This window comes from Mustela nigripes, chromosome 16 (assembly GCF_022355385.1).
Source record: "Mustela nigripes isolate SB6536 chromosome 16, MUSNIG.SB6536, whole genome shotgun sequence".
Taxonomy (NCBI): domain Eukaryota; kingdom Metazoa; phylum Chordata; class Mammalia; order Carnivora; family Mustelidae; genus Mustela; species Mustela nigripes.
In genome coordinates this window covers 45,378,843-45,406,159 of record NC_081572.1, presented here as the reverse complement: position 1 = coordinate 45,406,159, position 27,317 = coordinate 45,378,843, and the positions used below count along the sequence as shown (strand labels likewise).

The 27,317-nt window shown below is 51.0% G+C and overlaps 2 protein-coding genes across 5 annotated transcripts in view; one reads left to right on the top strand and one right to left on the bottom strand.

Moving 5' to 3' along the window:
• Positions 1-24,737, bottom strand: part of SGSM2 (small G protein signaling modulator 2) — a 36,803-nt gene extending 12,066 nt beyond the window's left edge. For 2 of the 4 annotated variants that reach the window (XR_009400514.1, XM_059380915.1), the window contains exons 1-12: positions 24,464-24,737; positions 20,052-20,127; positions 5,150-5,312; positions 4,703-4,867; positions 4,342-4,409; positions 4,098-4,243; positions 3,627-3,761; positions 2,959-3,083; positions 2,529-2,596; positions 2,164-2,324; positions 1,908-2,034; positions 197-331 (exon numbers count right to left, since the gene is read on the bottom strand). Coding sequence is in view for 3 of the 4 variants with exons in the window: in XM_059380915.1 (XP_059236898.1) it covers positions 197-331; positions 1,908-2,034; positions 2,164-2,324; positions 2,529-2,596; positions 2,959-3,083; positions 3,627-3,761; positions 4,098-4,243; positions 4,342-4,409; positions 4,703-4,867; positions 5,150-5,312; positions 20,052-20,127; positions 24,464-24,520 (1,426 nt within the window). In the remaining variant the exon portion in view is untranslated. The remainder of the gene's footprint in view (positions 1-196; positions 332-1,907; positions 2,035-2,163; positions 2,325-2,528; positions 2,597-2,958; positions 3,084-3,626; positions 3,762-4,097; positions 4,244-4,341; positions 4,410-4,702; positions 4,868-5,149; positions 5,313-20,051; positions 20,128-24,463) is intronic. The other 2 variants (XM_059380916.1, XM_059380917.1) reach the window with 2 other exon arrangements.
• A 989-nt stretch (positions 24,738-25,726) lies between these two features.
• TSR1 (TSR1 ribosome maturation factor) overlaps positions 25,727-27,317 on the top strand; it is an 11,442-nt gene continuing 9,851 nt past the window's right edge. The window contains exons 1-4 of the mRNA XM_059379057.1: positions 25,727-25,870; positions 26,054-26,157; positions 26,496-26,715; positions 26,833-26,967. Coding sequence (XP_059235040.1) covers positions 25,774-25,870; positions 26,054-26,157; positions 26,496-26,715; positions 26,833-26,967 — 556 coding nt within the window. The 5' untranslated portion in view covers positions 25,727-25,773. The remainder of the gene's footprint in view (positions 25,871-26,053; positions 26,158-26,495; positions 26,716-26,832; positions 26,968-27,317) is intronic.

Genomic DNA, 27,317 nt, shown 5'->3' with positions numbered 1-27,317 from the left:
ACTCTATGGGGAGCCCTGAGCCCCCTGCTCTTTGTACCATCCCCTCTTCTTGACAGCTCCTCTTTCCACCCTCCCTGACCTGCCTCCTGCTGGGGGACCACCCCAGTCCCATAACGCCAACACTGCCGGCCGAGCCCCTGCGGAGGGTGGCAGGTGGGCCAGGGGGTGGGGCGGGGGGCGGGGGAGGGATAAAAACCTTTCATCGGATTGGGAGCTGTGAGGTTCCGCGAGCAGATCATTGAGAGCATCGCGTGCAGTTTATCCTCCTCTTCCTCATCATCGTCCACCGAGGCCGCGCGGCTGGCCGCTAGGTGGTGGTAGTTAATAGTGACTGCTCAAAGAGAACAGCGAGAGAGGCAGAGGCATGAGCACCGGGTCCTGGCGGGAGGCACCAGACTCCCTCCTTGCAGGCAGGGGGCCAGAGAGTCTGGGTCGCCTTGAACCTGCTGGCGCTGAGAATGGGCTGGGGGACCGAGAGCTCTCTGAATTATTTACTGGGGACAGTGTGGAAGAGAGTGAGGGCAAGGTGGCAGCTCCAGAGCTCCGTGGAAGGAGGCCCTGTCTAGGAAGAACACAAGACGGAGAACTGACGGGGGAGCAAGGGGAGTGAAAGACAGGGACCAGTGGGGACAGGCAGGCAGCTCATGAGTTCCCCAGCCCTGGCCAGAGCTGGCACAACTGCTGGCAGATGGATCCTGATCGATCTCCAGCTCACGTCATGGTCAGGCTGAACCAAATCTGCAGATTACCCCAAATCCCCCTCCTGACACTGTAAATCCAAACTTCGTCAAGGTTTGCCCAGAGCTGCATACGAGGAGCCCGAGTGACTCCATTGGGTTTCAGTTCCTGGGTGCCCTGGCTTGCCCTCTGGGGACACAGTCCTTAAAGCAAAGTGACCAGAACTAAGAGATGCCAAGGCTTAAAGAGGGTACGTGGGTCATCTCAGCTGAGCAGCAGCCCAAGATTAAATGGCAGGTTTGCAAACACGTTCTGACATAAGGTGTGGCTCCTAGTTAAGCACCTCTGGGAGGGGGGGTCCAATGGCCCCCCATGGCTCATGCCCATCAGGCCTGTTGGGACTATCTGGGCTACGGCTATGTGTTTGCTGTCTGGGTCATCTGTCTGCTAATGCAGAAACAACTTGCTGACAACTTATTGGCCCAAGTTAGGAAATTTAGGGACAGGTGGCCCAGTTGGCAAAAAATGCTCTGTGCTCATAAATTCCCTGAGCTTATCCTCAAGACTCGGAGTCTGGCCCAGAGAAACCTACAGGGAGCAGCAGCACTCACACCAGAAAGGAAACGCTGATGTTGGCAGATATGTAGACAGGCCCCGTGGGCCCAGAGGTGTGTGTCCAGGTGGAGCAGGACCCACGCGTGCCAAGCCATCTCTCGGACCCCAGTCACCAAGGATCCCTGATCAGCTCCAAGTTTCACCTTCAGTTGCACCCCTACTCCAGCTAAAGCTCCTCTGACCAGTAGCTGGTCCGAGGAGGGCTCTGGCTCTGGGGGAATCAGGAACAACTTGTGCCATCCCAAAGGAAGCACTGATCCTACACCCAGGATGCCTTGTGGCAGGCGGGCGGTGAGCCCTGGAAGAATGGAGTTCTCCACCTTCCCTTTCTAGTCTCACCACTTTTTTCCCCCCCCTCAGGCCAGGGCAGGAAAGGCTAAGAGAAAACTGTACAGTATTGGCTGAGGCAAGTATCTTGGGGTGACAAGGTGGGGGAAGACAGCCAGGTAGAAGAGAGGCAGCTTCTCAGAGGATTGATCTGCAGGGCAAGGTCTGGCGAGAGGCCTGGTCGGTGAGTAGACCCTGCCTGCCACCCCTCCTGGGTGACAGGGCACTCCCCCACCTCCCTGAGCGTCTTTCTCTCTTCCTCCATGGATGAAGGTTGAGAAACTCACTGTGCTCATGCCTGTGGCCGGGGTAAATGATGCGGAACACGTAGTCTGTGGCCCGCCCGGTGCCCATCTCCTCCACATCCATGGTCCGCATGCTGCTGCGTTTCCGTAGCTTGGGGAACACTTTCCCCTGTGGAGGGAAGGGTGGGGGGGGGTCGGCCTGTGCAGGGCAGCGTCTGATCCCTGGTCCTGCCCGAGGGAGTCGCTAAGAACTCCAGTGCAGAAAGGAAGGAAGTGCACATCCCGAGCCCTGAGGTACCTTCCCCTGCTGGGTCCAGAGCGGGGGCTCTAGCTGTCCTCGGGGCAGCAGGCCATTCTCCAGGCAGGACAGAAAGGAAAGCAGGTGGCCTCCCTGTGGGAAGTGCAGCGGGGGCCTCTGGATGCCATCCTGGCTCACCAGCACGAGCGTGCCGCCGCTCTCTGTGGGGTATACATGCACAGGTGAGGCTGGGCTTCCGAGACCCCATGGTCACCACCACAACCCAGTCAGCCAGGCCTCCCGACCGGACGCATGGGCATGACAGGAGGAGGCCAGGACACCCAATGGGCCCTGTACAGCGTGTGGCCGGGAAGGGGCTGTCTCTCTCTGTCCTCAACCCTGTGCCCAGGACAAGGGAGGCTCACTTTGCTGGTGGCAGTGGATGCAGACGATCTGACTGAAGGGAACAACCAGGGCATAGTCCCAGTAAACGCTGGAAAGCAACCAGATCGATGTCACTGTGTCGCGAGACCCGTCATCCCACTTTCTTCATTTCCCACCGCCAAAACCTGTGAAATGACCCTGAAGACAGGAGGACTGTGGCCGAGAAGTGACCTCGCCCAGGCATGTCCATCTGGGCCTGTGCTGTCATGGCACAGAGCCTAGCAGTCTCAGCTGCCTCGAGCTTGGCTCAGGCCAACCTCTTCATGCCCAGGCCTGGCTTGATCTTAGAGAGCTTGGGACTCTCTAGGCAGCCTATTCCTGCAATTCTTGGCATCAGGATAGGAGTGAGGCCTGCCTCCTGGAGCAAGCGGAGTCTGTGCACCCCCCTGCCTGGAGTCCCAGAGCCCCCACCTTTTCTCCAGCTCGGAGACCCCCAGAGTCCCGTTCATGAGCTGGTTGGGGGTCCACTTCAGAGTTAGGCTCTCTGCAGCCTGGTGCAGGGAGAGGTAGCCAGGGACGGCCTCCATGTCCTCCTTCTGTGGGGAGGAAACACAGCAGAAGGCAGAGGTGACAAGGTGCTAAGACTCCCAGGAGAGGCCTCTGAGACCTAAGCTCCAGGGGGGAGCTGGGGAGCCCGAGTTAGCACAGTCCCAGGACCCTGGAATGGAGGCTAGGAGGAGGGAGGGGAGAACATGAGCTGCATGCAGATGTGGGTCCCTCCTCTTCCTGGCTGGCCTGGGGCTACTGGCTCTGTTCTCTGTTCTGTCAGCCTCCTGAATACCAGGTATGTCCTGGGCCAGCCTTACCCAAGCTAGGAGTTCACCCTGCCATCAGGCTGCCATTCCCATCTTTGGACAGCCTGCTTCTCAGTTAGCAGTGCAGATGCCAACTAACAGAGTCGGCTGCTGCCAGCTCAATGTTGGACACAGGGCATATGAGGGCAAAGTAAGGGGGAGCGGGGGGGGGGGTCCCACTTACTTCTCTATAGTCAAGCCCCTGAGGAAGGGGACACATGTTACTGGAAGGTTCCAGTCCTGGGCCTTTCTGAAGAGGGAGAAGAGGGCATTCAGTTTTCTTACCGGCTGCACCAGCACGTTGTTCTTGCCGTAGAGAAGCCGTGTCCTTGAATTCTGGTGCAGGGACTCCACATACTCACGAGCACAGGCAGCCAACCTGTCCTCTGCTGCGCTGCCACTCGAATGCCGCTTCCGGATCTAAACAGGAAGGCACAGCTCAGCCCGCAGCCCCAGGATATCTGCCTCAGACAACACAAGGCTTCCACACAGACCCTCTCTAGCTGACCCAGGGGTCCATTCTGTCCTGGGTCTGCTCTCGGCCACCCTCCAGCCACGAGCCACTGGTGTGCTCCTGGCGTTTACGTGAGTGCCAGCAGGGATAAAAGGCTCTCCTCTCCTGCGGTAGCCATGACCTTGATGCATCTCTAAGGTTCAGCCTATGTCTGCAAGGAACACGGAGGCCAAGCCGCCCTTTCCTACAGGGCCATGGGCATAGCCTGGATAAGTATAAGGGGTGGGGAGAGGGATACCTACTCCAAGGGCTGGGCGCTTTGCAGGGGAGTCCTGGCGATTAGGGGGACCCCGGATACGATGCCTCTGGACCAGCTCATCCGCGGACGGGTCAGTCCAGTAGTGATCAGCCGTCTTGAGCTTGGTGTACTCCAAGGCACAGGGTCCCACTGTGGAGACAGGGACAGTTAGCTCGGATGCGGCCCCTTCAGCACCTGCCCCTCAGTCCCCACCGGCCCAGCACAGGCTTCTCTGCTCTCAGGCTCACCTAGAAGAGAGGCCAAGATGGGGCCAAACACAGGATCTGATAGTAACGCCTCCTTCTCGTAGTACTTGCTGCCAGGGGGAGAGACAGACAGGGGGCTCATTCCAGGACAGTCAAGCCGACCAAGTATGGACATCCCCACAAAGACCCTTTCATGGGAGTCACTAATAAGAAATGAGTCCACAAGAACTGAACTCTGTGGGGAGCACAGTGTGGTCTATGCTTTCCAGATGCGAGAGGGGAAGATGGGGCATGCCTAGACACTGCTAGGGACAATCATGCATGCTGAAGGATGGGGCTGAAGGACTGCTCGGGAGGTGGGCCCGGGGGGGGGGGGGGGCTGCCTGGGGGATGGGGCAGTCACCTGCAGTTCTCTACAAGGTACTGCATGACCCTATCCAGCACTTTCTCGATGAGTGCTGTGCGCACCCATATGTGCTTTAAAGCCTGCAGGCTGAGTGCTGGGGCCTTCCCGCCGCCGGCAGAGCCCTGTCTCCGCAGGGCATCCTGGTTGCCTGCTGAGGGTTTCCTGCAAAGAGATCGTAGGCTTCAGAAATGGAGGGTTTGGGGGGAAGCCCCAGACAGGCAGCGCTAGGAGCAGAGTTTGGTGCCCCAAGAACCCAGAGGGGTAACGAAGATGAGGAGTTGACATGGGGGCTTGTGTCCAAAAGGAGCCAACCCCCACCCTGAGACTGGTCTCTCACCCCAGGGATCCTGCAAAAAATGAGCCCAGGAATCCAGCCTGGGAAGCAGCAAATGCCAAGTGCAAGGAGCAGAGGGGCGTGATGGGAGGAGCCAGCCCAGGGCTCACCTGCTCTCCACTTGTTGCTGTAGCTCCTGTACCTTGTGGCAAATTTCCCCAGCCACCGGGCACGTCTTCCCCACCTTGGTGAACAGGGCGGCCATCTTATCACTGCGCAGGAAGCCAGCAGCACGCCGTCTCAGCTGATGAAGGAGGCAAGCCTCCACTGCACCTGAGCCGCAGAGAAAACCAGCATCTGAGCCTGGGTGCAAGGGGGAAAGGGAGAGTGGAGTACGGAGTACGGGCAGGCCCTGACCCATGCTGGGATGAGGGAGAGGGGCAGGCCAGGACCATATGCCCTGACCTCCTTCCGAAATTCCCCTCCCTGTCTCTCCGTCCCTGCCCAGGGTGGACCTTCAGGGACTGACATGCCATAACATCACTCTCCCTGTCCCTTGCCTGGTATGTACATGCCTCATGCCTCCTGTGTGCAGCACTCCCCCAGGACTGTGAGGACCAAAGCTGCCAGTTCCAGTGGCTCCTCCCCCGCCCACAAGGTCAAGCATGGACAGTCCCGACAGGACAGGGGCTGCAGGGAGCACATAGCCTGGCAGCCCTCCTGGAAAGCATGGATGATGTGGTTGCTAAGGAACAGGGTTCTGTGAAGGAGGTGAAATATTGATGAGGCCGCAGCAGAGATCACACCCGACAATGGCTCCTGAATTATTGATGAGCCCTGCAGCCGAGAGCGAGAGATTTCTATTTCCCATGCTGGCAGGATTTCCCTTTACTCATTCATGTTTTTAGGGGCTAGTTTATTACCCCCATCTGGATCCTGCAGGAAGGAAAGAAGAACTTGGGGGGAAAGAGTGGAGAGTTGCCCCAGGCATGTGCAGAGTCTAAAAATATTAGTATGAATGGGGGGTGCTCACCCATTATGAGGAGGGAAAGGCCCAGAAAGAGGAAGGGAGTTGATCATAGTCATGCAGTGGCAGAGCCAGAACCACGACCCAGGATCCTAAACCCTGGCCCAGGCCCTTTCACTTCTTCCAGGTGTGTTGGGGGGCCCCATAGGTAGAAGAAAGAGGGGTCCCCTCATGTCACACAGGTGTTCTTTCTATACGGACTGACAACAGTGCTATGACGGAGGTGGGAGTCAGAACAGGGTCTGGAGCTTAGCACATGGCCACTCACCACCCCTGGGAAATGTGGGGGAAAACTCTGAGCCTGTTTTCACCTATGAAATGGGGCTACTTCTTAGGACTGGCATGAAACGTCACACAGGATGAACTGAGTAAAGTCCTTGCACGAGTCTGGCACACAGGAGGTACTCTGTCCTTGTCGGTTGCCTGAGTCCTCAACCCTTTTTAGCGAGATCCTGTTCCATGGTTAACCTCCAAGGACTGGGTTTTTGCAAGACTCTCCCTGGCAGGAAGAGGAGAGAGGGAATCACAGGCTGCCCAGAGGTAGGTGGAGATGCTGTTCTCTCAGAAAAAGGGGAATTAAGGTCCCATCAGCTTGACTGTGCCTAGGGTCATTAGAATATGAACCCTGGCCTTGGGAAATAACCACTGATCCCAGGTTCTCATCTGGTTTTTGTTCTCATTTTCAGTACTGACAGGCAGTCACTGCTGTCCTATGAGTTGTGTCTGACCTTCTCTTGTATTGAAGTCAAGAGGTTGGAAGGAGTCCTGGGGACCGACCTGTAGGTCGAACCCAGGGGAATAAGGCATGACCCTCCCTCTCCTAGGAGCTTCCTCTGGGGCTCTTCCCTGCTCAGGTCCCAGAGGACTTTATTTTACAAGGCACAGCCTTTCCCTCCCAGCATGTTCACACATGTGTGTGCACATGTGTATACAGATGGATATACCTACACATACCACGTGTGTATGGGGCATGTGGGAGAATCTCTCCTTAAGTGTCCACATACTCTACTCCATGGCTGTCCCCTTGGTCCCTGGAGGTCCTGTGTGGCCCTGTGCACAGGTGAGTGAGACCCGGTCTCTTGATCCTGGGGTTGCAGCACTGATAGGAAAGTGGTGACCATTTCCTGGGGTTGCACTCCCCGTTTCAGGGGCAGAGAAGCAGCACTGAACGTGACCAGAGTGGCAGCAGGTGGCACCAGTCCTAGAGGGAATCATGCGCCTCAGTAATGTGACTAACTGCTGGCATAATGAGTCATTAGCCTTCCCACCTTCCCCAGGAGACTGCAAATGCAGCGAGGATGGGGCGCTGGGACTGCAGGTAGTAGTGCTTCCACCCGCTGGGCCACACCCACACTCTCAGGAAGCCTCTGGGCACAGGTATTAGGGTTCTCCGGGGTGAGCAGAGGCAAATACTGCAAGTAGAGAATATCAAGAGAAACCCAGACATCATGCCCAGTACCCTCCTACTCATGGCATATCCCCTACGTTCCTTCTACGGAATGCAGGCAAGGTGCCACGAAATGTCTGGGGAAGGAGAAATCCCTCGCAACTCTCTACCTTCCAAGCAACGTAAATGACCCTCTATGCCAGGTATTCTTTTTTTTTTTTTTTTTTTTTTAAGATTTATTTGTCAGAGAGAGAGAGAACGAGCACAGGCAGACAGAGTGGCAGGCAGAGGCAGAGGGAAAGCAGGCTCCCTGCCGAGCAAGGAGCCCGATGTGGGACTCGATCCCAGGACGCTGGGATCATGACCTGAGCCAAAGGCAGCAGCCTAACCAACTGAGCCACCCAGGTGTCCCTATGCCAGGTATTCTTAACCCAGCCATGTGCTCCTTGGCCACTGACCAAACTGTACTTATCCTTCCCCATCCCCACAGGGCTGTCTGCCCACCCTCCACCGATGTCAGCACATACAATGAAAATTATTGCATGCAGCATGTAGGCACAATAGTAATAACAATAACACTAATGATAATTGAGAACTACTATCCTAAGAGGGTTTGTGGGTGAGCTTCTGTGCCTTCCAAAGACCCCCAAATATTGCCTACAAAATCACTGGTGTGCTCCAGCATGTTTATGTGAGTATTTTTCCAGATAAAGTATCCATGATTTTTAGCTTCTAAAAGGGGTACTTGACCCCCAAAAGCTTTAGAATCCCTGCTCTAATACTTTTGGGTTGAGCTGAACCACGGACAGTTCCACGGGTCGAAACTCAGAGGTGCAAGTACAAAGACTCTCCCTGCCCCACAGTGTACAGTGAACACCACTCAGAACTTAGTTGCAGAACCAGCAGCAATGAGGTCCAATTCTCCTGCTGCCCTCGCTGCCCAGGAAGGGCCTCTCACAGACTATCAAACACCCTTTCCTGGGAGAAGCCATCTAGACGCCCATGCTTTGCCTTTCCTGACTGAAGGCCCAGAGCACCAAGCAGAACTCCAGCACCTTATTCCACTTTCCGCCCCACACTGCCACCATGACCCCTCCCCAGGGTGGAAAGCTGTGGGAGGAGATGCCTATCATGGCTTAAGCACCTAGTCAGCCCAACCCATTCTCCTTCTAAGTGAAGGCTCGAGACCCCCAGGCTCCACTGGGTCCTTGTACTACCTATAGCCACTCTGGGTCCACCAGAAGAGGGATGAGACATCCCTGACATCATCTAGCTTATGTCATATGAGACAAATATATACTAAGTAACACAAATCAATACTATTTTTGGTCATTGGTTGGAGTAGAAAGGTTTGGGTGAATAAATCAAAACACACAAACAGACGTGGTTCCATAAGCACAACCCTCTCTCTCCTCACGTTGGTCTTCCAGTAGAACTTTGGAGCCATGGTGCCAGCTGAGCCCACGGAACCCTCTCTGCTCTGTTATTCCATCCCACTGACAAACAGCCTCGGGGAACAACAAGAACTATAAGCCTTGCTGTGGACATCTCTCCCAAAAGGTCTGGCATCATCTTCGCAGGGAAAAGCTGGGAATTACAGGCCATGACTAGCCCTGGAACTTTCCCTCACCAGTCTCTGATGTTCCAATAATGCCTATTAAGTTATGGGGCTTAAATAATGCTAAATGGGATGAAGACCACAAGTGCTAAGAGACTCCTCTAGGACTCCCTCCCACAAATCCTTACACACTGATTTAACCATTCCAAGGAATCCAATTTAGAAGAGGAGACATTGGTATACAGAGATGGAAGGGCCCCAGGAAGTAACTGAATCTTCTCAGACCTTGCCGTGTGGAGGGCTGACTTTCCCTTCCCTGCTCCTCTGCAGGCAGTGTGGCACTCTCTCTCAGTAGTGCAAATAACCTCGGACCTGGTAACCCCTCTTCTGAGAATCTAGTCTACAGATATCACTGCAAGATTACTTAGTTGCAACAGCAAGAGACTGGAAACTATCCTCGTGTCCATCAACGGGAATGGGTTAAGTAAATATGGTATATTCATACAACGGATTATTCCACAGCTCTGAAAATGAGTGAGGGTGTTTTCTAGGAACTAACAGTGAAGTGTCCCCTAAAGCAAGAAGTATGACTGCATACTTTTTTGTTACAAAAAGTGTGTGTGTACGGAAACAAAGAATATAATTTCTATTACTAGGATAAAAAATTCTGGAAGGATGCATAAGAAACAAAAAGTGGTAGCGGTTACCAATGTGCAAATGGGTAAGTGGAGGAAAAGTGGGTGAACGGAGCCAGGTAAAGGAGTAAACTTTAGGGGCGCCTGGGTGGCTCAGTGGGTTGAGCCGCTGCCTTCGGCTCAGGTCATGATCTCAGGGTCCTGGGATCGAGTCCCGCATCGGGCTCTCTGCTTGGCAGGGAGCCTGCTTCCCTCTCTCTCTCTCTGCCTGCCTCTCTGTCTACTTGTGATGTCTCTCTGTCAAATAAATAAATAAAATATTTAAAAAAAAAAGGAGTAAACTTTACACTGTACACTTTTTGTACACTTTTGATTTTTGAACCAGGTAACATATTACCCAATCAGAATACTAATCATAATAATTAAACAGGTGACAATTCCAACCCAGATCCCATGATTCTATAATGAGATGATGCAAGATACTTTCTCTAGCCTGGAGGTGAACCAAAACTCACAAAACCCAAAAAGGCTGGGTCTGTCCATGGGCATCCAGTCCTTCACCAGGTCCCTCAGTAATCCCTCCCAACTGGCTTGGTTCCCCACCCTCCCAAGAGCACATGGGCTCTACTGAGCTTAGCCACAGACCAGAAAAACCATTCAGCAGGTAAGACAAGCTGAGGTAGCTCAAGGGGCCAGAAGAATGGCCTAAAACTATGGCTGCCCAGGATAGGCAGCAGTGGTTGAGAAGGATCCTCAATCAGCCCAGGGAACCTCAGCAACAACCCTGGCTCTCACATACATACCTATGTTTAAAACTGTGCTTAGTAGCCAAGGGGCCTGGTAATTGGGGGATCCACTGAATGTCCTCCAGAGAACCAGGCCAGTTGGTTGAGATGTAGGGACACTGCATCCAGAGCTAGCACAGTCTGACATGAAGGCTAAGCCCAAGGCTCTGAGCCACGAAGGGCTGGTAATGGAAAGAGCAGGTGTGGCAAGTAATTTCTGCTCCCCCACCTCTGCTGGCTGCCATCTGTGCAAAGGGGGCGTTTGGTTGTAGTCTCCATAGAGAACCCAAGTGAGGATGGTGCTGAGTGGAGCAGTCAGCCACAGGTGGCTGGTTTGGATCCTGGAGTTTTTGAGGACACGAGCAGAATTTTATTTTTAAAATTTTATTAGTAAAATTTTTAAAATATCTTATTTATTTGAGAGAGAGCGAGCACGCACATGAGCATGAGCAGGGGTTGGGGCAGACTCCCTGATGAGTAGGGAGCTGGACACGGGATTCGATCCCAGGATCCTGGGATCATGACCCAAGCTGAAGGTAGATACTTAACCAACTGAGCCACCCAGGTGCCCATTAAAAAGTATTTTATATATTTATTTAAAGATTTTATTTATTTTATTTGACACAGAGAGAGAGAGACCACAAGTAGGCAGAGAGGCATGCAGAGAGAAAGAGGGGGAAACAGGCTCTCCGCTAAGCAGAGAACCCAATGCGGGGCTCGATCCCAGGACCCTGAGATCATGACCTGAGCTGAAGGCAGAGGCTTAACTCATTGAGTTACCCAGGCGCCTCTAAAAAATATTTTTAAAGTAAGCTCTATGGTGCACATGGGGCTCAAACTCATGACCCCGAGATCGAGAGACGCACACTCCACTGAGACAGCCAGGTGCCCCTAGAGCAGAATATTTAAAAGCTGAATGGCAAAATAAATAAGTAAGTAAGTAAGTAAATAAATAAATAAATAATAAAAGCTGAATGGCTTAGATGGTGGAATCAAGACTGCCAAAAGAATAGCACCCTCCCTGGAGATAAAGGAACAGGTGGGATGGGCAGCCTTTTTTTAAGTAGGAACTTCCTCCAACTGCCAAGGGGAGAAATCAGTATTTTGAATGTAGCAGATGAAGTGGGAAGGGCAAAGGGGAGAGGGCAGGCATCATCTATCTCTCTCCTCCCCACTTCCCCGGCTGGCTATTTCCACCCATTGATCTGTAACAGTTACTTTCACCTGGAATGAGCATTTCTATGGTAACTAGAGTATACTTTCTCTCAGCCGGCACTAGTGACGCTGACTACTTCAGCTTTCCGGGGCACTCGGCCCTGTTCAGTGCCCTAAGACAAGAAAGCAACGCTCCCATTCAGGTTTTTGTGAGGAGAAAGCATGGCCCTGATAGTCCAGAACCCGGCAGGTGAGGAAAATGAAATTCCTACCACATATACCTATCTTCTTTGCCCTGATGGAGACGTAGGGCAGAATCTGCAAGTACAGCACTCACCGTGGCTTTGCAGGGAAGCAGGCCAGAGCTGGTCTCGCTCAGCTCAGCAAGGGATCCACTGTCTCCCAGAGTATCCCTGAATACCACAAGTCCACTGCTTGGTGACATGAACCAGCCATGTCTCCACAGGGGCCAACTGCAACTCAATGCCCCAACCTCAAGGCTCTCTCCTAGGTAGGCCACACGGGCAGACCCATCCCTGGGTAGCACTGGCTTTGGAGCAAGAGGGATAGGGATTCCTACTAGCTATTTGACTTTGTGCAAACCGCTAAATCTCTCTGAGCTTCAGCTGCAGTGAGGGAAGTGAACAGGTCCCATCTCAATAGGTTTTGAGTGACTACAAGCAACAGGCTATGCAGAGGTACAAAAGTCTCCTTTATTACTTCTCAAGTACCCTGAAGGTATCATTCACATTGGTGCCTTTCTTCCCCACACCTCAGGCCCAACCCCTGCCTTCTCTCCTGTCCCTATAGATGGTCTGGCTGTGCTGTTCTCTACAGTACTCTGTCTACCAACATACTGGGTTTCAGCCCCTTTCACCTCTCAAGGACATGATTCCAGCAAACATCACTTCCCTTCCCTGTATCTTTAATGTTTCCCTATTAGGTTCTCCCCATTTGCACATAAATATTCTGTAGCTTCTCCGACTCAAAAAAAAAAAAAACAAACCCCAAAAACAAAAAACAAAACCCACCACCCTTGGTCCTATATCCCCATTCAGGTATTGAGCCATTTAGATGCTCCCCTTTATGAAAAATTTCTCAGGAGAGTTGTCATTACTCATTATATCTCTTCCTCCTCCTTTTATTTATTTTAATCTTTTTAAGGATTTTATATATTTATTTGACAGAGACACAGCAAGAGAGGGAACATAAGCAGGAGGAGTGGGAGAAGGAGAAGCAGGTTCCCTGCATAGGGAGCCCAATGCAGGGCTTGACCCCAGAACCGTGGGATCAGCAGCCGAAGGCAGATCCTTAACCACTGAGCCACCCAGGCGACCCTTTTTTTTTTTTTAACTTCATTATGGAAAATACCAAATATATACCAAGTAAAAAGAATGACAGAATGAACACCATGTACCTATCATCTAATCCAAGCAATGGTCAAGTCATGACCCATCTTGTTTCAGCTATACCATCTCTAACCACTTTTTCACTTATCCCCAGATCATCCTGAAGTAAATTTTAGATATCATATATTTTTATCTATGACTATTTCAATACATATCTGTAAAAGACTCTTTTTAAAAGATGTATATAATAGGGGTGCCTGGGTGGCTCAGTTGGTTGGGCGACTGCCTTCGGCTCAGGTCATGATCCTGGAATCCCAGGATCGAGTCCTGTATCGGTCTGCCTGCTAGGCAGAGTCTGCTTCTCCCTCTGACCTTTCCCCATCTCATGCTCTCTCTCTCTCATTCTCTCTCTCTCAAATAAATAAAATCTTTAAAAAAAAAAAAAAAGATGTATATAATAACTTGAGTGCACCTACAAAATTAGTAAAACTTTTTTCCTTTTTTAAAAAAAATATTGCAAACCATATATATGATAAGGGATTAGTTTCATTTTTATTTTATTTTATTTTTTTAAGATTTTATTTATTTATTCGACAGAGATCACAAGTAGGCAGAGAGGCAGGCAGAGAGAGAGGAGGAAGCAGGTTCCCCGCTGAGCAGAAAGCCTGACTCGGGGCTCGATCCCAGGACCCTGAGATCATGACCTGAGCCAAAGGCAGAGGCTTTAACCCACCGAGCCATCCAGGTGCCTCTAGTTTCCTTTTATTTTTTTTATTTATTAATTTTTTTTCCCCCTCTCTGCTCAGCAGGGAGTCTGCTTCCCTCTCTCTCTCTCTGCCTGCCTCTCAGTCTACTTGTGATTTCTCTCTGTCAAATAAATAAATAAAATCTTTAAAAAAAAATCTATTTATTTATTTGACAGAGAGAGACATAGTGAGAGAGGGAACACAAGCAAGAGTGGGAGAGGGAGAGAAGAGGCAGGATTCCCAGCAAGCGGCGAGCCTGAAGTGGGGCTAGATCCCAGGACCCTGGGATCACAACCCGAGCAGAAGGTAGACACTTAATGACTGATCCACCCAGGCGCCCCTCACTTTCTGTTTTTAATTCCAATGTAATTAATGTGCAGTGTTACATTAGTTTCAGATGTACACCCTAACAATTCAATAGTTCCATTAGTAAGTGCTCATCACCACGGTTAGTGTGATCTTAATCCCCTTCACCTATTTCATCCATCCCCCTACCCTGTAGGATCATTTTGAGGAACAAAGTAGAAAGTTGCTGGTGGTGGTGGTGGTGATGATGATAAGAGCAACATTTATTGAGCACCTAATGCATACCTGGCTCCACGCTGTGTGTTTTACCTGTGTCACTCTGTTAGTGCTCCCATCAGCCTCCTGGGGTGGGTTCAGAGCTGCTGAGTAACTGGCCATGGTCACCCTTGTGTCTGGGCTACAGACCACCAGCACCACAGGCCCTCAGCCTCATCCCAAGGCAGGGGAGAGAAGTCCCTTCCCCAGGGGACATTCCTTCTTACTTGATTTTTTGCAAATAGAAGGCAGAAGCCAGATACCCTGAGAGTGAGCTGTTCATTCAGTCTGGGTGGGAAGAAGAGAAAAGGAATCCCTTTCACAGACTAAAAACGGCCTGGAGTCTGAATATCAGCGTGTGCTGAAATAACTCTGGCTGTGGCATCTCAGGTAAGAGGCAATCCCGCCGCAGCACCTGCTTCTCTCCCAGCTTGTTAGAGTCACCATTCCCCAGAGGAGTTCACCACAGCCTGCTGACCTTCCAGGCTAATGAAAGCTGCTTAGCAACGCGGATCGGGGAGCCGGTTGTTAATAATGCCCTGGTGCCGCTCCAGGCTCCACAGACTCCACCTCATCTCCCATTAGGCTCATCTTCAGCCTGAAGCAGCAATCCTCACACTAAGATCTGTGCAGGGAGATCTGGGACTCTGGTCACGGAGTGGCAAGCCTGAGCTGGGCCTAGGCCCTGCCCCCAAGGCCTTCTTTTTTTTTTTTTTTTTAAGCATTTTACATATTTATTTTTTTGACAGAGGGAGAGAGAGCATGTGAGCCCGTGCATAAGCAGGGGGAGCAGCAGAGGGAGAGAAGGAGGCTCTCTGCTGAGCAGGGAGCCCCAATATGAAGGCTTGATCCCAGGACCCTGGGATCACGATCTGAGCTCAAGGCAGATGCCCAAAGACTGAGCCACCAGGGCACCCCTCACCCCAAATGCCTTCTATGCTGAGTCTGAGAACCTGCTGTGCCAGGCCAGCAAAAACCTGTTCTACCCAGCAAAGGTTAAAATCCAAAGTCAGTGGCCAATCAGAACAGAGTACACAGAAATACTGTGGAGGCAGCCACACCCAGCCGGGAGCCTGAAGAAGGGCAGGTTCAGGTTCAGAGAAATGGTAGCTTCTCCATTGCTTCTCCATTGCAACATTCCATGCTTAAGTGTTGATGCCTGAATTCCCTCAGATCCCTGACGGGGACAGTAAACATGTCCTCTTTAAGCATGTATATTATTATTACAAATGCAGAGTTCAAAAGCGAAATCTGGGACAGTTTGGTGCTTAACCCTAACCCTGAGGTGCCCCAAAGCAAAAGCTAAAAGCACCCGGGGCACCTGGCTAGCTCAAGAGGAGGAGACTCTTGATCTCGGGGTTGTGCGTTTGAGCCCTACAGGGGGTACTTATCAAATAAAACTTAAAAGAGGTTGAAAGCCCCTTGCCCTTGGGGGGAGGAGGTGGCAGGAGACATCAGCTTACACCTGGGGATTTAAGAAACCACAGAGAAATCAAGGTGCAAGAGGACCTGGGTGGCTCAGTGGGTTAGGCCTCTGCCTTTGGTTCAGGTCATGATCTCAGGGTCCTGGGATCGAGCCCCACATCAGGTTCTCTGCTCAGCAGGGAGCCTGCTTCCCCCGTCCCTCTGCCTGCCTTGTGATCTCTCTTTCTCTGTCAAATAAATAAATGAAATCTTTAAAAAAAGAAAAAAAAAGAAATCAAGGTGCATTAATTCGATTCAATAGTATGTCTTTATATTAAACGTTTCAAGGACCAGATTATGAAATGAAATGCAAACTTGACAAGCCTTCTTAAGATAAAAAAGTGATATCAGAGAACCCTTTCCTACAGTGATAGCTTTGGGCTTACTCCCCAAGACCCAGCCTCTGCCTGCAGGAGGGAGAAGCCCTCCCCACTGCTAGCCATAGCTTGCCAGCAAAGCTTCCTCACAAGGTTTCTACCTACAGGGCCTGACCAGCTTCTGGACAAACAGGTTTAGGAACAACCATACTTCTCCTCCTCCTGTAATAGGAACAGTGGTCTGGCACAACTCCCCTAGGTTTGCCCAGGGTCAGGGCTCAACTCCGGGATTCTTCAGTTCCATTTCCAAGGCTTTCCGGGAAGATTCTGTTTCCAGTTCAAATATCTCTACTCTAAGGAAGCTGAGAGCAGCTCATCTTGCCCAGGTCCTGCTCTCCTCTGCCAAGAGCAGAGGGGCCCAGGGCCCCAATTCTCTAGGGAATGTGGCCACTCCATGGTTAACACAACCTGCACAGCCTTTGCTCTGTTCGGATCTCTTAGTATCCTCTCCACACTCTGATTCCTTCCAGAACAAAGCTGAATTCTGGATGTGGTTGGGACAATAGCAGGAGCAAGTATAAGACTGGATCTACTTCAGACCAGAAATACATTTCTGAGCATTTGTCCAGCGGTGAAGAAGACTGGCATATCAAGTCTTCAAAAAGCCAGAGGGGGCGCTTGGGTGGCTCAGTTGTTAAGTGTCTGCCTTGGGCTCCGGATATGATCCCCAGGGTCCCAGGATCAAGCCCTGCATAGGGCTCCCTGCTAGGTGGGAAGCCTGCTTCTCCCTCTCCCACTCCCCCTGCTTGTGTTCTCTCTCTCTCTCTGTTAAATAAATAAATAAAATCTTTAAAAAAAAAAATATGGGAACTATGGGGTGTCTTTGTGACTCAGTCCTTTAAGTGTCCAACTCTTATTTATTTATTTATTTATTTGACAGAGAGAGAGAGAGAGATCACAAGTAGATGGAGAGGCAGGCAGAGAGAGAGAGAAAGAGAGAAGCAGGCTCCCTGCTGAGCAGAGAGCCCGATGTGGGACTCAATCCCAGGACCCTGAGACCATGACCTGAGCCGAAGGCAGCAGCTTAACCCACTGAGCCACCCAGGCACCCAAGCATCCAACTCTTTTTTTTTTTTTTTTAAGATTTTATTTATTTATTTGACAGACAGAGATCACAAGTAGGCAGAGAGAGAGAGAGAGAGAGAGAGGAGGAAGCAAGCTCCCTGCTGAGCAGAGAGCCCCAATGTGGGTGGGGCTCGATCCCAGGACCCCGGGATCATGACCTGAGCCGAAGGAGGATGCTTTAACCCACTGAGCCACTCAAGCGTCCAACTCTTGATCATGAGTTCAAGCCCTGTGTTGCGCTCCATGCTGGGCATGATGCCTACTTAAAACAAATACACAATGGGAATCAGTCATCAATCTTTAAAAATTAGGAAATTTCATATAAAAACCCAGGCTTCTTGCTTCTCTTAAAATAAAACAAAGGCCATGGCAAGCCTGGGCTGGCATTCTTGCAGCAGCTGAACGGGGGCAAGCAATATTCAGTTTACCCCAATCCCCAACACCACTGCCTGCAGTCTCAGACCAGACCTGGATAGCTTCTTGTGCGGACCTTTTTTTTTTTTTTTTAGATTTTATTTACTTATTTGACAGACAGAGATCACAATTAGGCAGAGGCAGGCAGAGAAGAGTGGGGGAAGCAGGCTCCCCACTGAGCAGAGAGCCCGATGTAGGGCTCGATCTCAGGACCCTGGGATCATGACCTGAGCCGAAGGCAGAGGCTTTAACCCACTGAGCCACCCAGGTGCCCTATGTGGGCCATTGTCTGATTTTGGACATTTAAGTTCGCACTGGCAGACGGAAGGCACCTCCTGAGATCCAGTAGAACCTTGGAGACTTGTGTCTATTTCAGAGACCCCTGTTCTGTTTCAGCATCTAAACCTGGCTGAAAGTAGAAGCATTCCTTTTGAGGGTACTATCTCTGCCTGTTAGAACCCTGGGCTTCCAGGCAGGAGACAAAAGTGAAAGCTCCGCTGCTTCCTGGGGGCCCTGTACTGATCAGAGGGAGAGCTGACAGTTGCTGCTCATCCTAACTGGCCTGAATGTGGGATACCCACAACTCTTCTCCCTGGCTCTCTTTCCCCTAGTCCCCCTTGGCCACTCACATGTAGCGCCCATGCACAAGCTGTTTGCGCTATTTTATTCTGTTGTCTGTATTTGTTGTATGTGGTCTGGATAAGGAATTAAGTCATGAATAATTGGCCACCTGCAAAGCCCTTCTGGTGAAAATGATAGAAAGTGGCTGATGTCAAGGGCACACAACACAGGTGGAAAGGAGTAGAATTCAAATATTATTCAAAGCCACTTACTGCAAGACTACCATGCTTCTCCCCTAAAATAGGTTTTGTCTGAGAAAAGGTGAGATTAGATTGCTCCTCATAAACCTGGGAATCATAACGTCATCTCGAAGAACTGGGAAACTTACCCAAAGGGAAGATGGTGGGAACTCAAATCCTCCAAACCCAGTTTCAGCCTCAACATCCAAAAAGAGAAGGAAAGACAGACATTTCCTGAGCTCTTACCATGCTAGAAACACTCACATGCATCGTCTCATCCCTCATAAAAATTCCTTGATATAGGAATCATCATCCTGTTTTTAGGGGAGTCAGCTAAGAGTGACAGAAGTTAAGAAACTTGTCCAAGATGACATAATTAAGCAGAGCACCAGGATTCACGTGATTCCTCAGTCTATCATTCACGCTCTGCTCACAGGCCATCTCTTCCCAGCTGCTCTCCCTCACCTCTCTGCCTTATTTTTCTTCATACCTTTATTACAGGATATATTTATGTGTGCATTTGGTTGTCTCTCTCCCCACAAAATGTAAGCCCTTGGGGGCAGAGACTCTGTCAACCTCGTTACTGTTGTTTCCCCATCCGGAGAACAGGATCTGGCTCCTGGCAAACCCTCAGATTTGTTGCTAGACTGATGGTGGGCAGCTCTATCTGCCTCACCACAGTACTGTCAAACAGTGTTCCTTCCCTTACTTGCTCCTTCCATTCCTTCCTCTCAGAAATATACAACCTCCCTTCCACAAATCCCAAATACCAATCTCAGAGGCCAACGAAAACAACACAGAGATGGCAAGCTGTCCCCTCAGAAAGAGAGCTGAAAGGAAACCTGAATTCCTGGAAATCCAAGAAAACTCTAGTGTATGTAGAAAGGCTTGCCCTGCAAAGGCAGGAGTCTTCACAGCGAGGGATGGTTCATTACGGACTTTTCCCCTGGTGAGGCAGGAGGGCTTCTGGCTTTCCCTCCTATCGTAGCTCATGTTGTTGTGCACCCAATCCAGTGCTTGGAGAGCTGGGATGCCAGAGCAACACAGGTGTGGTCAATTAGAATGTAGATGTGCACAGAAAGCAACCCAAAACACAAACCCTTCCTGTAAAGTTAAAGTAAAAATAAACCAGAGCTGGAGCGCCTGGGTGGCTCAGTGGGTTAAGCCTCTGCCTTCAGCTCAGGTCATGATCTTAGGGTCCTGGGATTGAGCCCAACATGGGGGAGGGGGCATCTCTGCTCAGCAAAGAGCCTGCTTCCCCACCCTCTCTCTGACTAATTGTGATCCCTCTGCCAAATAAATAAATAAAATCTTAAAAACAAACAAACAAACCATAGCAGTGGTTCCCAAACCAGAATTTTCTAGGTCAGTGGCCTTCAAGGTGTGGTCCGTGGACCAACAGCATCAGAACCCTCTGTCAGAAATGCAGATTCTCAGGCCCAGCCCAGACCTACCAGAATCAGAAATTCCAGGGTTGGGACTCAGGAATCTGTGTTTTAACAAGCTCTTTGGGTGACTCTGATGCACACAAAAAAATCAAAGGAACTAGATATATGTAGATCCTTGGGCCCTAGAGATCCTGATTCAGTAGGTCGGGGACCAGGCCCAGGGAGATCTCAAATGCTTCAGAGTTCGATTCTAACTTGCAGCCCTATCTGAAAACTACTAAACCTGAGGACTGTTCTTTCCTTGGCTTGGAACAGTGTCTGCAGTTCTCAATCCACTTCCCATCAGCCCCCAGTCACTCACCACACAGAGCAATGATGTGGCTGCTGTCCTCATGCACAAACTTCCTGGTGACAGCCTCCTCCATGATTTGCTTCACCTGTGGACAAATGGGCAGCATCTTATTTATTTTTCCAATCCAAGACCTGTGAGCAAGTAAATAGCTCGGCCCTGCTCTCCTGGTTTGGGTTCGGATACTTGCAGGGTGGAGAATAAGTAGTGATGGAAGAGGTGTGGAAGCAAAGTGTCTTCCTGAAAAGGCAACCAGGAAGAGAGGTCATAAGTCCACCAAGCATTCAGTGCAGATGTGCAGTTCAGGAGGAAGTGTCCCACTGTGGAGGACAGGATGATGTTTGCTCATCTGTACTTCGCTGGCGAAGGGCTTCTGGGCAGACACACTTTCCTTTCGGGACAAGCTAGCTCACTACAGGATGTAGATAAGCAACCTGCCCCTCATTTACTTCCTCTGCTCCAAGGTTAGGGGGAGGTTCATCCAGGCCTCAGAGACATTCTCCACATGCTTGCAAGCCCAGCCTTCTTTCTGTCTCAATAAAACCCTGATGTTTTGGTTCCTACCTGGATATAAAAGCTTCCAGTTACCTTCTAAGATGAGCAGTCACATCTTTCTTTAAGAACGCACTTTAAGGGGCGCCTGGGTGGCTCAGTGGGTTAAGCCGCTGCCTTCGGCTCAGGTCATGATCTCAGGGTCCTGGGATCGAGTCCCACATCGGGCTCTCTGCTCGGCAGGGAGCCTGTTTCCTCCTCCTCTCTCTCTCTGCCTGCCTTTCTGCCTACTTGTGATCTCTCTCTGTCAAATAAATAAATAAAATCTTTAAAAAAAAAAAAAAAACCATATACACATACAGCCTTTTTATTGATGGATAGTAAAACTACAGAAAAAAGTATGTATCGTGATTATATAGCTTGATGAATTTTTACAAGCTGAACACACCTGTCAAACCAATATACAGATGCAGAAACAGAACATGTGACCAGCACCCCCAAGCACCCACCAATGTCATACTTCCTTCCAGTCACTACCATCAAGGATATCTGCTTATCCTGACTTCTTACATCATAGAGCCCTTTTGTAAGTTTTTTTTATACTTTTTATAGATGAAATCAGTGTGTAGTGTTTTGTGACTGGGTTTCTTCTGCTCTCTGGTATGACTGTAAGATGTGTTCATGTTGTATGTATGTATGTTGTATGCATTCATTCTCTGTTGTGTTACCACAATTACACTGCAATTGACTGACATGTGGGTAGTTTTAAATTTGGGGCTAACAGGGACGCCTGGGTGGCTCAGTTGGTTGAGCGGCTGCCTTCAGCTCAGGTCGTGATCCCAGCGTCCTGGGATCGAGTCCCGCGTCGGGCTCCTTGCTCAGCAGGGAGCCTGCTTCTCCCTCTGCCTCTGCCTGCCATTCTGTCTGCCTGTGCTCGCTCTCTCCCCCCCTCTCTCTCTGATAAATAAATAAAATCTTTAAGAAAAAAAAAAAAAATTGGGGGCTAACATGAACAGCGCTGCCATGAACATTACAGATACATCTGTTATTGAACATAGGTGCTCATTTCTTTGGATTTATATTTCTAGACAAGGCATTTGATACCTATATTCTACTTTGCTAGATTTTGCTAAACAGTTCTCCAAAGTAGTTATACAAATTTACACTCCCATCAGCAATGTATGAGGTTTTAGTTGCTCCCAACACTTAAGTCAAGCACTTTTGATGTCCTGGTGGAACCTGCCAAAAGACAGCTACTAATACAGGAGATTAGAGGGATGGATTACCTCAATCCCAGTATAAAATCTTACAGATCAAGTAAGCTCTGGGCAGTGTGTGTCTTTGCCATTCTTTGGACAAGGCATGCAGTGTTCGATGCTGACTTCATTCCCAAGGTCCTCACCTAGGACTGTATAGTTTGGAGAATGGAAAAGCTTCTAAAGCCTGGGGAGGAGGGAGGAAGGACCTGGAAGCTTCTCTCTACTGGAAACTGCTAATGATTAGCGGTGAGGTAGAGGGAAATCAGATTGATCCTGCACTCTAAACTGCTAAAAGTTTCCTAGATTTCTTCCCAAGGAGCGTTTGTATTAAACAGAGCATTAAGTCACAGCTCAAACAACCTGCAGGCATCTGAAACAGGAGGGAAGGGCAGATTTTGGGGTTTGAAGAACTTACAGATTACTCAAGAATTACACCAGAGGTTTTGTGTTGAGAGACCAGCCTTGCCTAAAAATTTCCCCCAATGTTTCTACTCACAGAGGAGGAAAGGATATGTTTCCCTCTAAATCAGCTGCTGAAGGCAGAAAGGAACTAAGAATTGAGAGAAGGTTAAACTTTGTCAGGTAATACACATAGCTGTGACATATTTTGGATTTTTCTCATATTTGTTTAGGGATCATTCTTGGAGTAGTACAAAGAGCCTTCTAGGGGCTCCTGGGTGGCTCAATGGGTTAAAGCCTCTGCCTTCAGCTCAGGTCATGATCCCAGGGTCCTGGGATCAGAGCCCCACATCGGGCTCTCTGCTCATCAGGGAGCCTGCTTCCTCCTCTCTCTGACTGCCTACTTGTAATCTCTGTCTGTCAAATAAATAAATAAAATCTTAAAAAAAAAAAAAAAAAGAGCCTTCTAAGTATTGAAAAAAGAATCACGGGGGCGCCTGGGTGGCTCAGTGGGTTAAGCCGCTGCCTTCGGCTCAGGTCATGATCTCAGGGTCCTGGGATCGAGTCCCGCATCGGGCTCTCTGCTCGGCAGGGAGCCTGCTTCCCTCTCTCTCTCTCTCTGCCTGCCTCTCCATCTACTTGTGATTTCTCTCTGTCAAATAAATAAATAAAATCTTTAAAAAAAAAAAAAAAGAAAGAAAAGAAAAAAGAATCACGGTCTTCTCAGAAATCTTTCCTAAACACTGATCAACTCTAAATTTGGATCACACCAACAATCCTAGCACATATGTCCATAGTTTGGGCAAGGTTAGCTTTTTGTTCTTGTTTATATTGTTCACATGAGTCTCTGTCACTAGATTGCTTGTTTCCTTAGGATAACCTGAGAACTGGGATTTCCCTTTTCCTTAGGGAGACCAGGGCTGGGGTTTGAATGCTGATCTGATAATACTCCTGGCCTAAAATACTTTCTTGGCCACTCCACAGGAAAGTCATGAGGGAGCTTCTCACACAGAGCTCGAAAAGGTGATGCTTTCAACTATTCTTCTTCAAACAAGAGACAGGGGAACAAATAAATGTTAGGGCACAGTGGACAGGCCATAGTTAATGCAGGAGAACCATCCAGAGCCTTCCAGAAGTTTGAGAACCCATAGTCTTCTCTAATCCTGAAACTCTAGGAAAGAGTAAAGGAGCCAATATGGTAAACTTTTAGATATGAAGTACACATCCTTCTTTCAGACATGAAGAAATTAAAACTCAAAAAGGTTAGGTAACTTATTCAATCACACAGAGCTAGGTTCAGAGTATTCCAAGGTTATGAATGCCCACCATCTTGCAGTCTCCAAGATATTTACCAAATACTCATTGAAGGCCTACTGTGTGCCAGGTCCTGGACACAGAACAGGACAAAACAGATGGGTTTCCTGCCCTCATGGAGATTGCACCTCTGGTAGAAGACAGCCACAAAGGTAGGTGGGGAGTTCATGGTTCCAGAGGCCTAATCCATTCTAATTCACGCTGCAGGTTTGAGCTCTCCAGCTCTCATACTCGGTGAGTCATTCATATGGCTACCCCCCCCACACCAACACAATGAAATTGAAATGGGCTTTAGGGCAGCGCCAACGTAAAAGACAGTAGTAGAGGGGAGGACTCCCTTCTTCCTGACATTTGGTGTCGGGGTGGGGAGTCCTCAAGCGGGCAAAAAATCTGAGCCATAAAAACCATTCTCAACCCGCCCCCGCCCCCCGTGGTCTCCGGGTAGGGAGGTGGGCGTGGAGTGAGAAGCAGTGAGGTGTGGGACGAACCCTCCCGAAGCCGCGACTCACTTCCCAGAGGGATCCCTGAATTGGGTTTGGGCAAACCGGAGCTAAGCCCCCAAACCACCCGCTTAGCGTTCTGCCGGGGCTCCGCGGGGCCCCGCCCCCTCTCCAGGAGGCACCGGCAATGAATGGTCAGTACCACCTCTCCAAGAAATCGCCGCCGCCCCTCCCCCGACCTTGGTCTCCCAGGGCTGTTGCCGTCACAGGGCGGGGAACTGCGGGATAGCGGAGCAAACAAGCGCCGGAGCGCCGCCCTGGCCCCTCGGACCGAGGGGTGCTGTCCCCATATCCGGGAGAAAGGCGGGAGCCGCAGCCAGTCCAGGACCCCGCCCCTGCCGGGCACCAGGCCGTGAGCGCTCGCGCCCGGGAGGGAGAAGCGAGAACCTTCTCGAGGCCCCCCAGTCCCGGGCCCGCGGGCAGGGACGCGAGCCCCAAGGGGTCCTTGCCCCGACTTTACCTCCTTTTTCACGTTCCACAGCAGTTTCTCTTTAACTGCGTCCTCCGCGCTGCCCATGGTGCGGCGGGTGGCGGGGAGGCGACGCCAAGCTGCCCCCCCAAGCCCCCCGCGCGCCCTCGTCGCCTCCGCGCCTCTCTGCTCAGCGCCCCACGCGCTAGGCGGAGCCCCCGCCTGCCGCGCTTCCAGCCCGCCGCCGCCGCCGCAGCCACTGCCCGGTGCTGGGCTCCGCAGCCATCTTCAAACCCCGCACAGACGTCAGGAGGCTGGCCCGGCCCCTTCCCACAGCCGGGGGCGGGGGGTGCGCTCTGCAACCAGGAGTGGGGGGGTCGGGGCGGGGGGGAGGCCGCGCGCGCCTGGGGGTGGCGGGCCCCCGGGCGCGCGCCTCGCGTGCCGCTGTCATGGCAACGCGCTGGCACCCGCCCCGAAGGTGCGAACTCGCATTGTGAGCGCCTGCAGCCAGTTCCGCGCAGCCCTTCGCTGAGTGGTTGGCGTGTCCCGGACCCCATGGCTGCGGGAAAGTTGCTCACATCGGAGCTGGCCTTAACCCAGCTAGACGCGCTTGTATTTCTACTCCCTCGTCTTCCCGACGGGGAGGACCGGGGTCCCTCGCGCCTCGAGTACGACTACGGGGAAGCCAGCGTTATTCTGGCTGAAAGGCCAGAGCTCCCTCTTTCCTCTAAATCCCCCGGAGGGCTCGAGTGTCAAGGCCAGCTCTCCCTCTCTGTCCCGTCCTTCCTGAAGCTGTGTGAAAGGGGGGGGGACGCAGATTGGAATAACTGAGATCAGCGGGAACTTGTACGGAACCCGTGAAGGTGAGAGAAGTGCCTGCCACGCTATTTGCCTTGTAGCCTTGAGTCCCCGAAGAGAAAGAAAGGGTGGCTCAAAATTATAACACCTGATGTTGCTGCTTCTGCAAACTGAGGAGCTACGTGCAAAAATCTAGGTGAGAGAAGGGTCTTAGCCCTCTTTCGCACGAATGGAGAAACTTCAACAGCTTCCTAAGTGATACAACTTGATAACGCAAAAAATGAAAATACATGTAGCAAAAAATCCCTCCAGGACCTAGAGCCCCAACCTCGAATCTACATGCGATTTTTCAAGGTTCCCAGCCGCAAACCGCGGTCCGGGAAAAGTTAACTCGGCGGTTTTGCACTAACGCGAGCGTCTGACACTCCGAGCCTGGTTGGGAAAACTCTCGCGAGAGGAAATGGTGAGCCCCGCCCCGCCACGGAGATGACTGCCCTGAGGGGGACCGGAAGCGCTTGGTCCGGCCCGGAACTAGTGCTGACTGGGTACACGTGAGTGGCGGCATGGCGGCTCACCGTTCTGGGCCGCTGAAGCAGCAGAATAAAGCTCATAAGGGCGGGCGCCATCGGGGTCGGGGATCCGCGCAGCGGGACGGCAAGGGTGAGAAGATAGGGTTGGAGGAAGAAGGGCTGTTTAGTCTATATTAACTGCTTTGCTTTATGTCCAGATTGAGCTCCTACGTGTGGCCTGGACCCCGCGCCGAGGCCCTAAAGTTGGCGGAGAGGGTCCTCTTTTTTGACCCTCTGGTACCTTGCACAAGATCACTTACTGATCTTATTCTAGGTCGTCTACCGCTGAAAACCCTAAGCAAAAAGGTGAGGAAAGAGCTCAGCAGAGTGGACCAGAGGCATCGCGCGAGCCAACTCCGAAAGCAGAAGAAGGAGGCGGTGAGAGGAGCAAGGATTGGGGAGTGGTGTGACTTCACAAGCGTTCTAGGCGGATAATGCCTCGAACTAAAAAATATGACCCTTGGAGGGGGCTGGGGATATCACGTGTCAGGCGTGCAGATCTATGCGCACGCTAAGGCATTCTTTGCCTTGGTCCGAGTTCCGGCCCACTCTCCAGGCATACGTGCTTTTTTACAAGGAAAATGCGGTGGCTGGGAGTGGGGAGTCTGGGGTGAGGAAGGGGCATCCATACTGTGGGAAAGGCGGGGGTATAGCTCAGTGGTAGAGCATTTGACTGCATACTGTGGGAAAGGCAATACATCGATTCATTCTATTAGGTTCTGGCAGAGAAGAGACAGCTGGGCTGCAAGGATGGTCCTCCTCATCAGGTACTGGTGGTGCCCCTGCATGACAGGATTTCCCTGCCAGAGGCCTTTCGGTTGCTTCAGGATAAGGACACCGGAACAGTACACTTGAATGAATGGGGAAGCACCCATAGCTTTATGCTGTTATGCCCCCGCTTGAAACATCGGTGGTTTTTCACATCTGCAAGGCCAGGTTAGAGCATACAACTGTATCTTCTCTTGTTTTGTTTTGAGTAGTGGTAATATTCTTAATAGTATAATGTGCTGGTGTCAAACAGTGCTTCCCACCAACTTTGTTTTATATGTCCAGGAGATCTGCACACTGTTTTAGACATGGCCAAAGTCGCGGATACCATCCTTTTCCTCCTTGATCCACTAGAAGGCTGGGACAACACTGGGGATTACTGCCTTTCCTGCCTCTTTGCTCAGGGCCTTCCCACGTATGGTAAGTGAGGTGGTAGTATTAGAGGCAAAGGAGGGAAGTGAATTGGCATTTCTTAGGCACCTATAATTTGCCAGGCATTATGTCCAATATGATATAATAGTATAGCTGGTGGGTTGTATTTGCCTGATGGTGGGTTGTACATGTATGGCCTAAATTTGGTCCATCCCTTAGAAATTATCTATCAGGGCGCCTGGGTGGCTCAGTGGTTTAAGCCGCTGCCTTCGGCTCAGGTCATGATCTCAGGGTCCTGGGATCGAGTCCCGCATCGGGCTCTCTGCTCAGCAGGGAGCCTGCTTCCCTCTCTCTATGCCTGCCTCTCCATCTACTTGTGATTTCTCTCTGTCAAATAA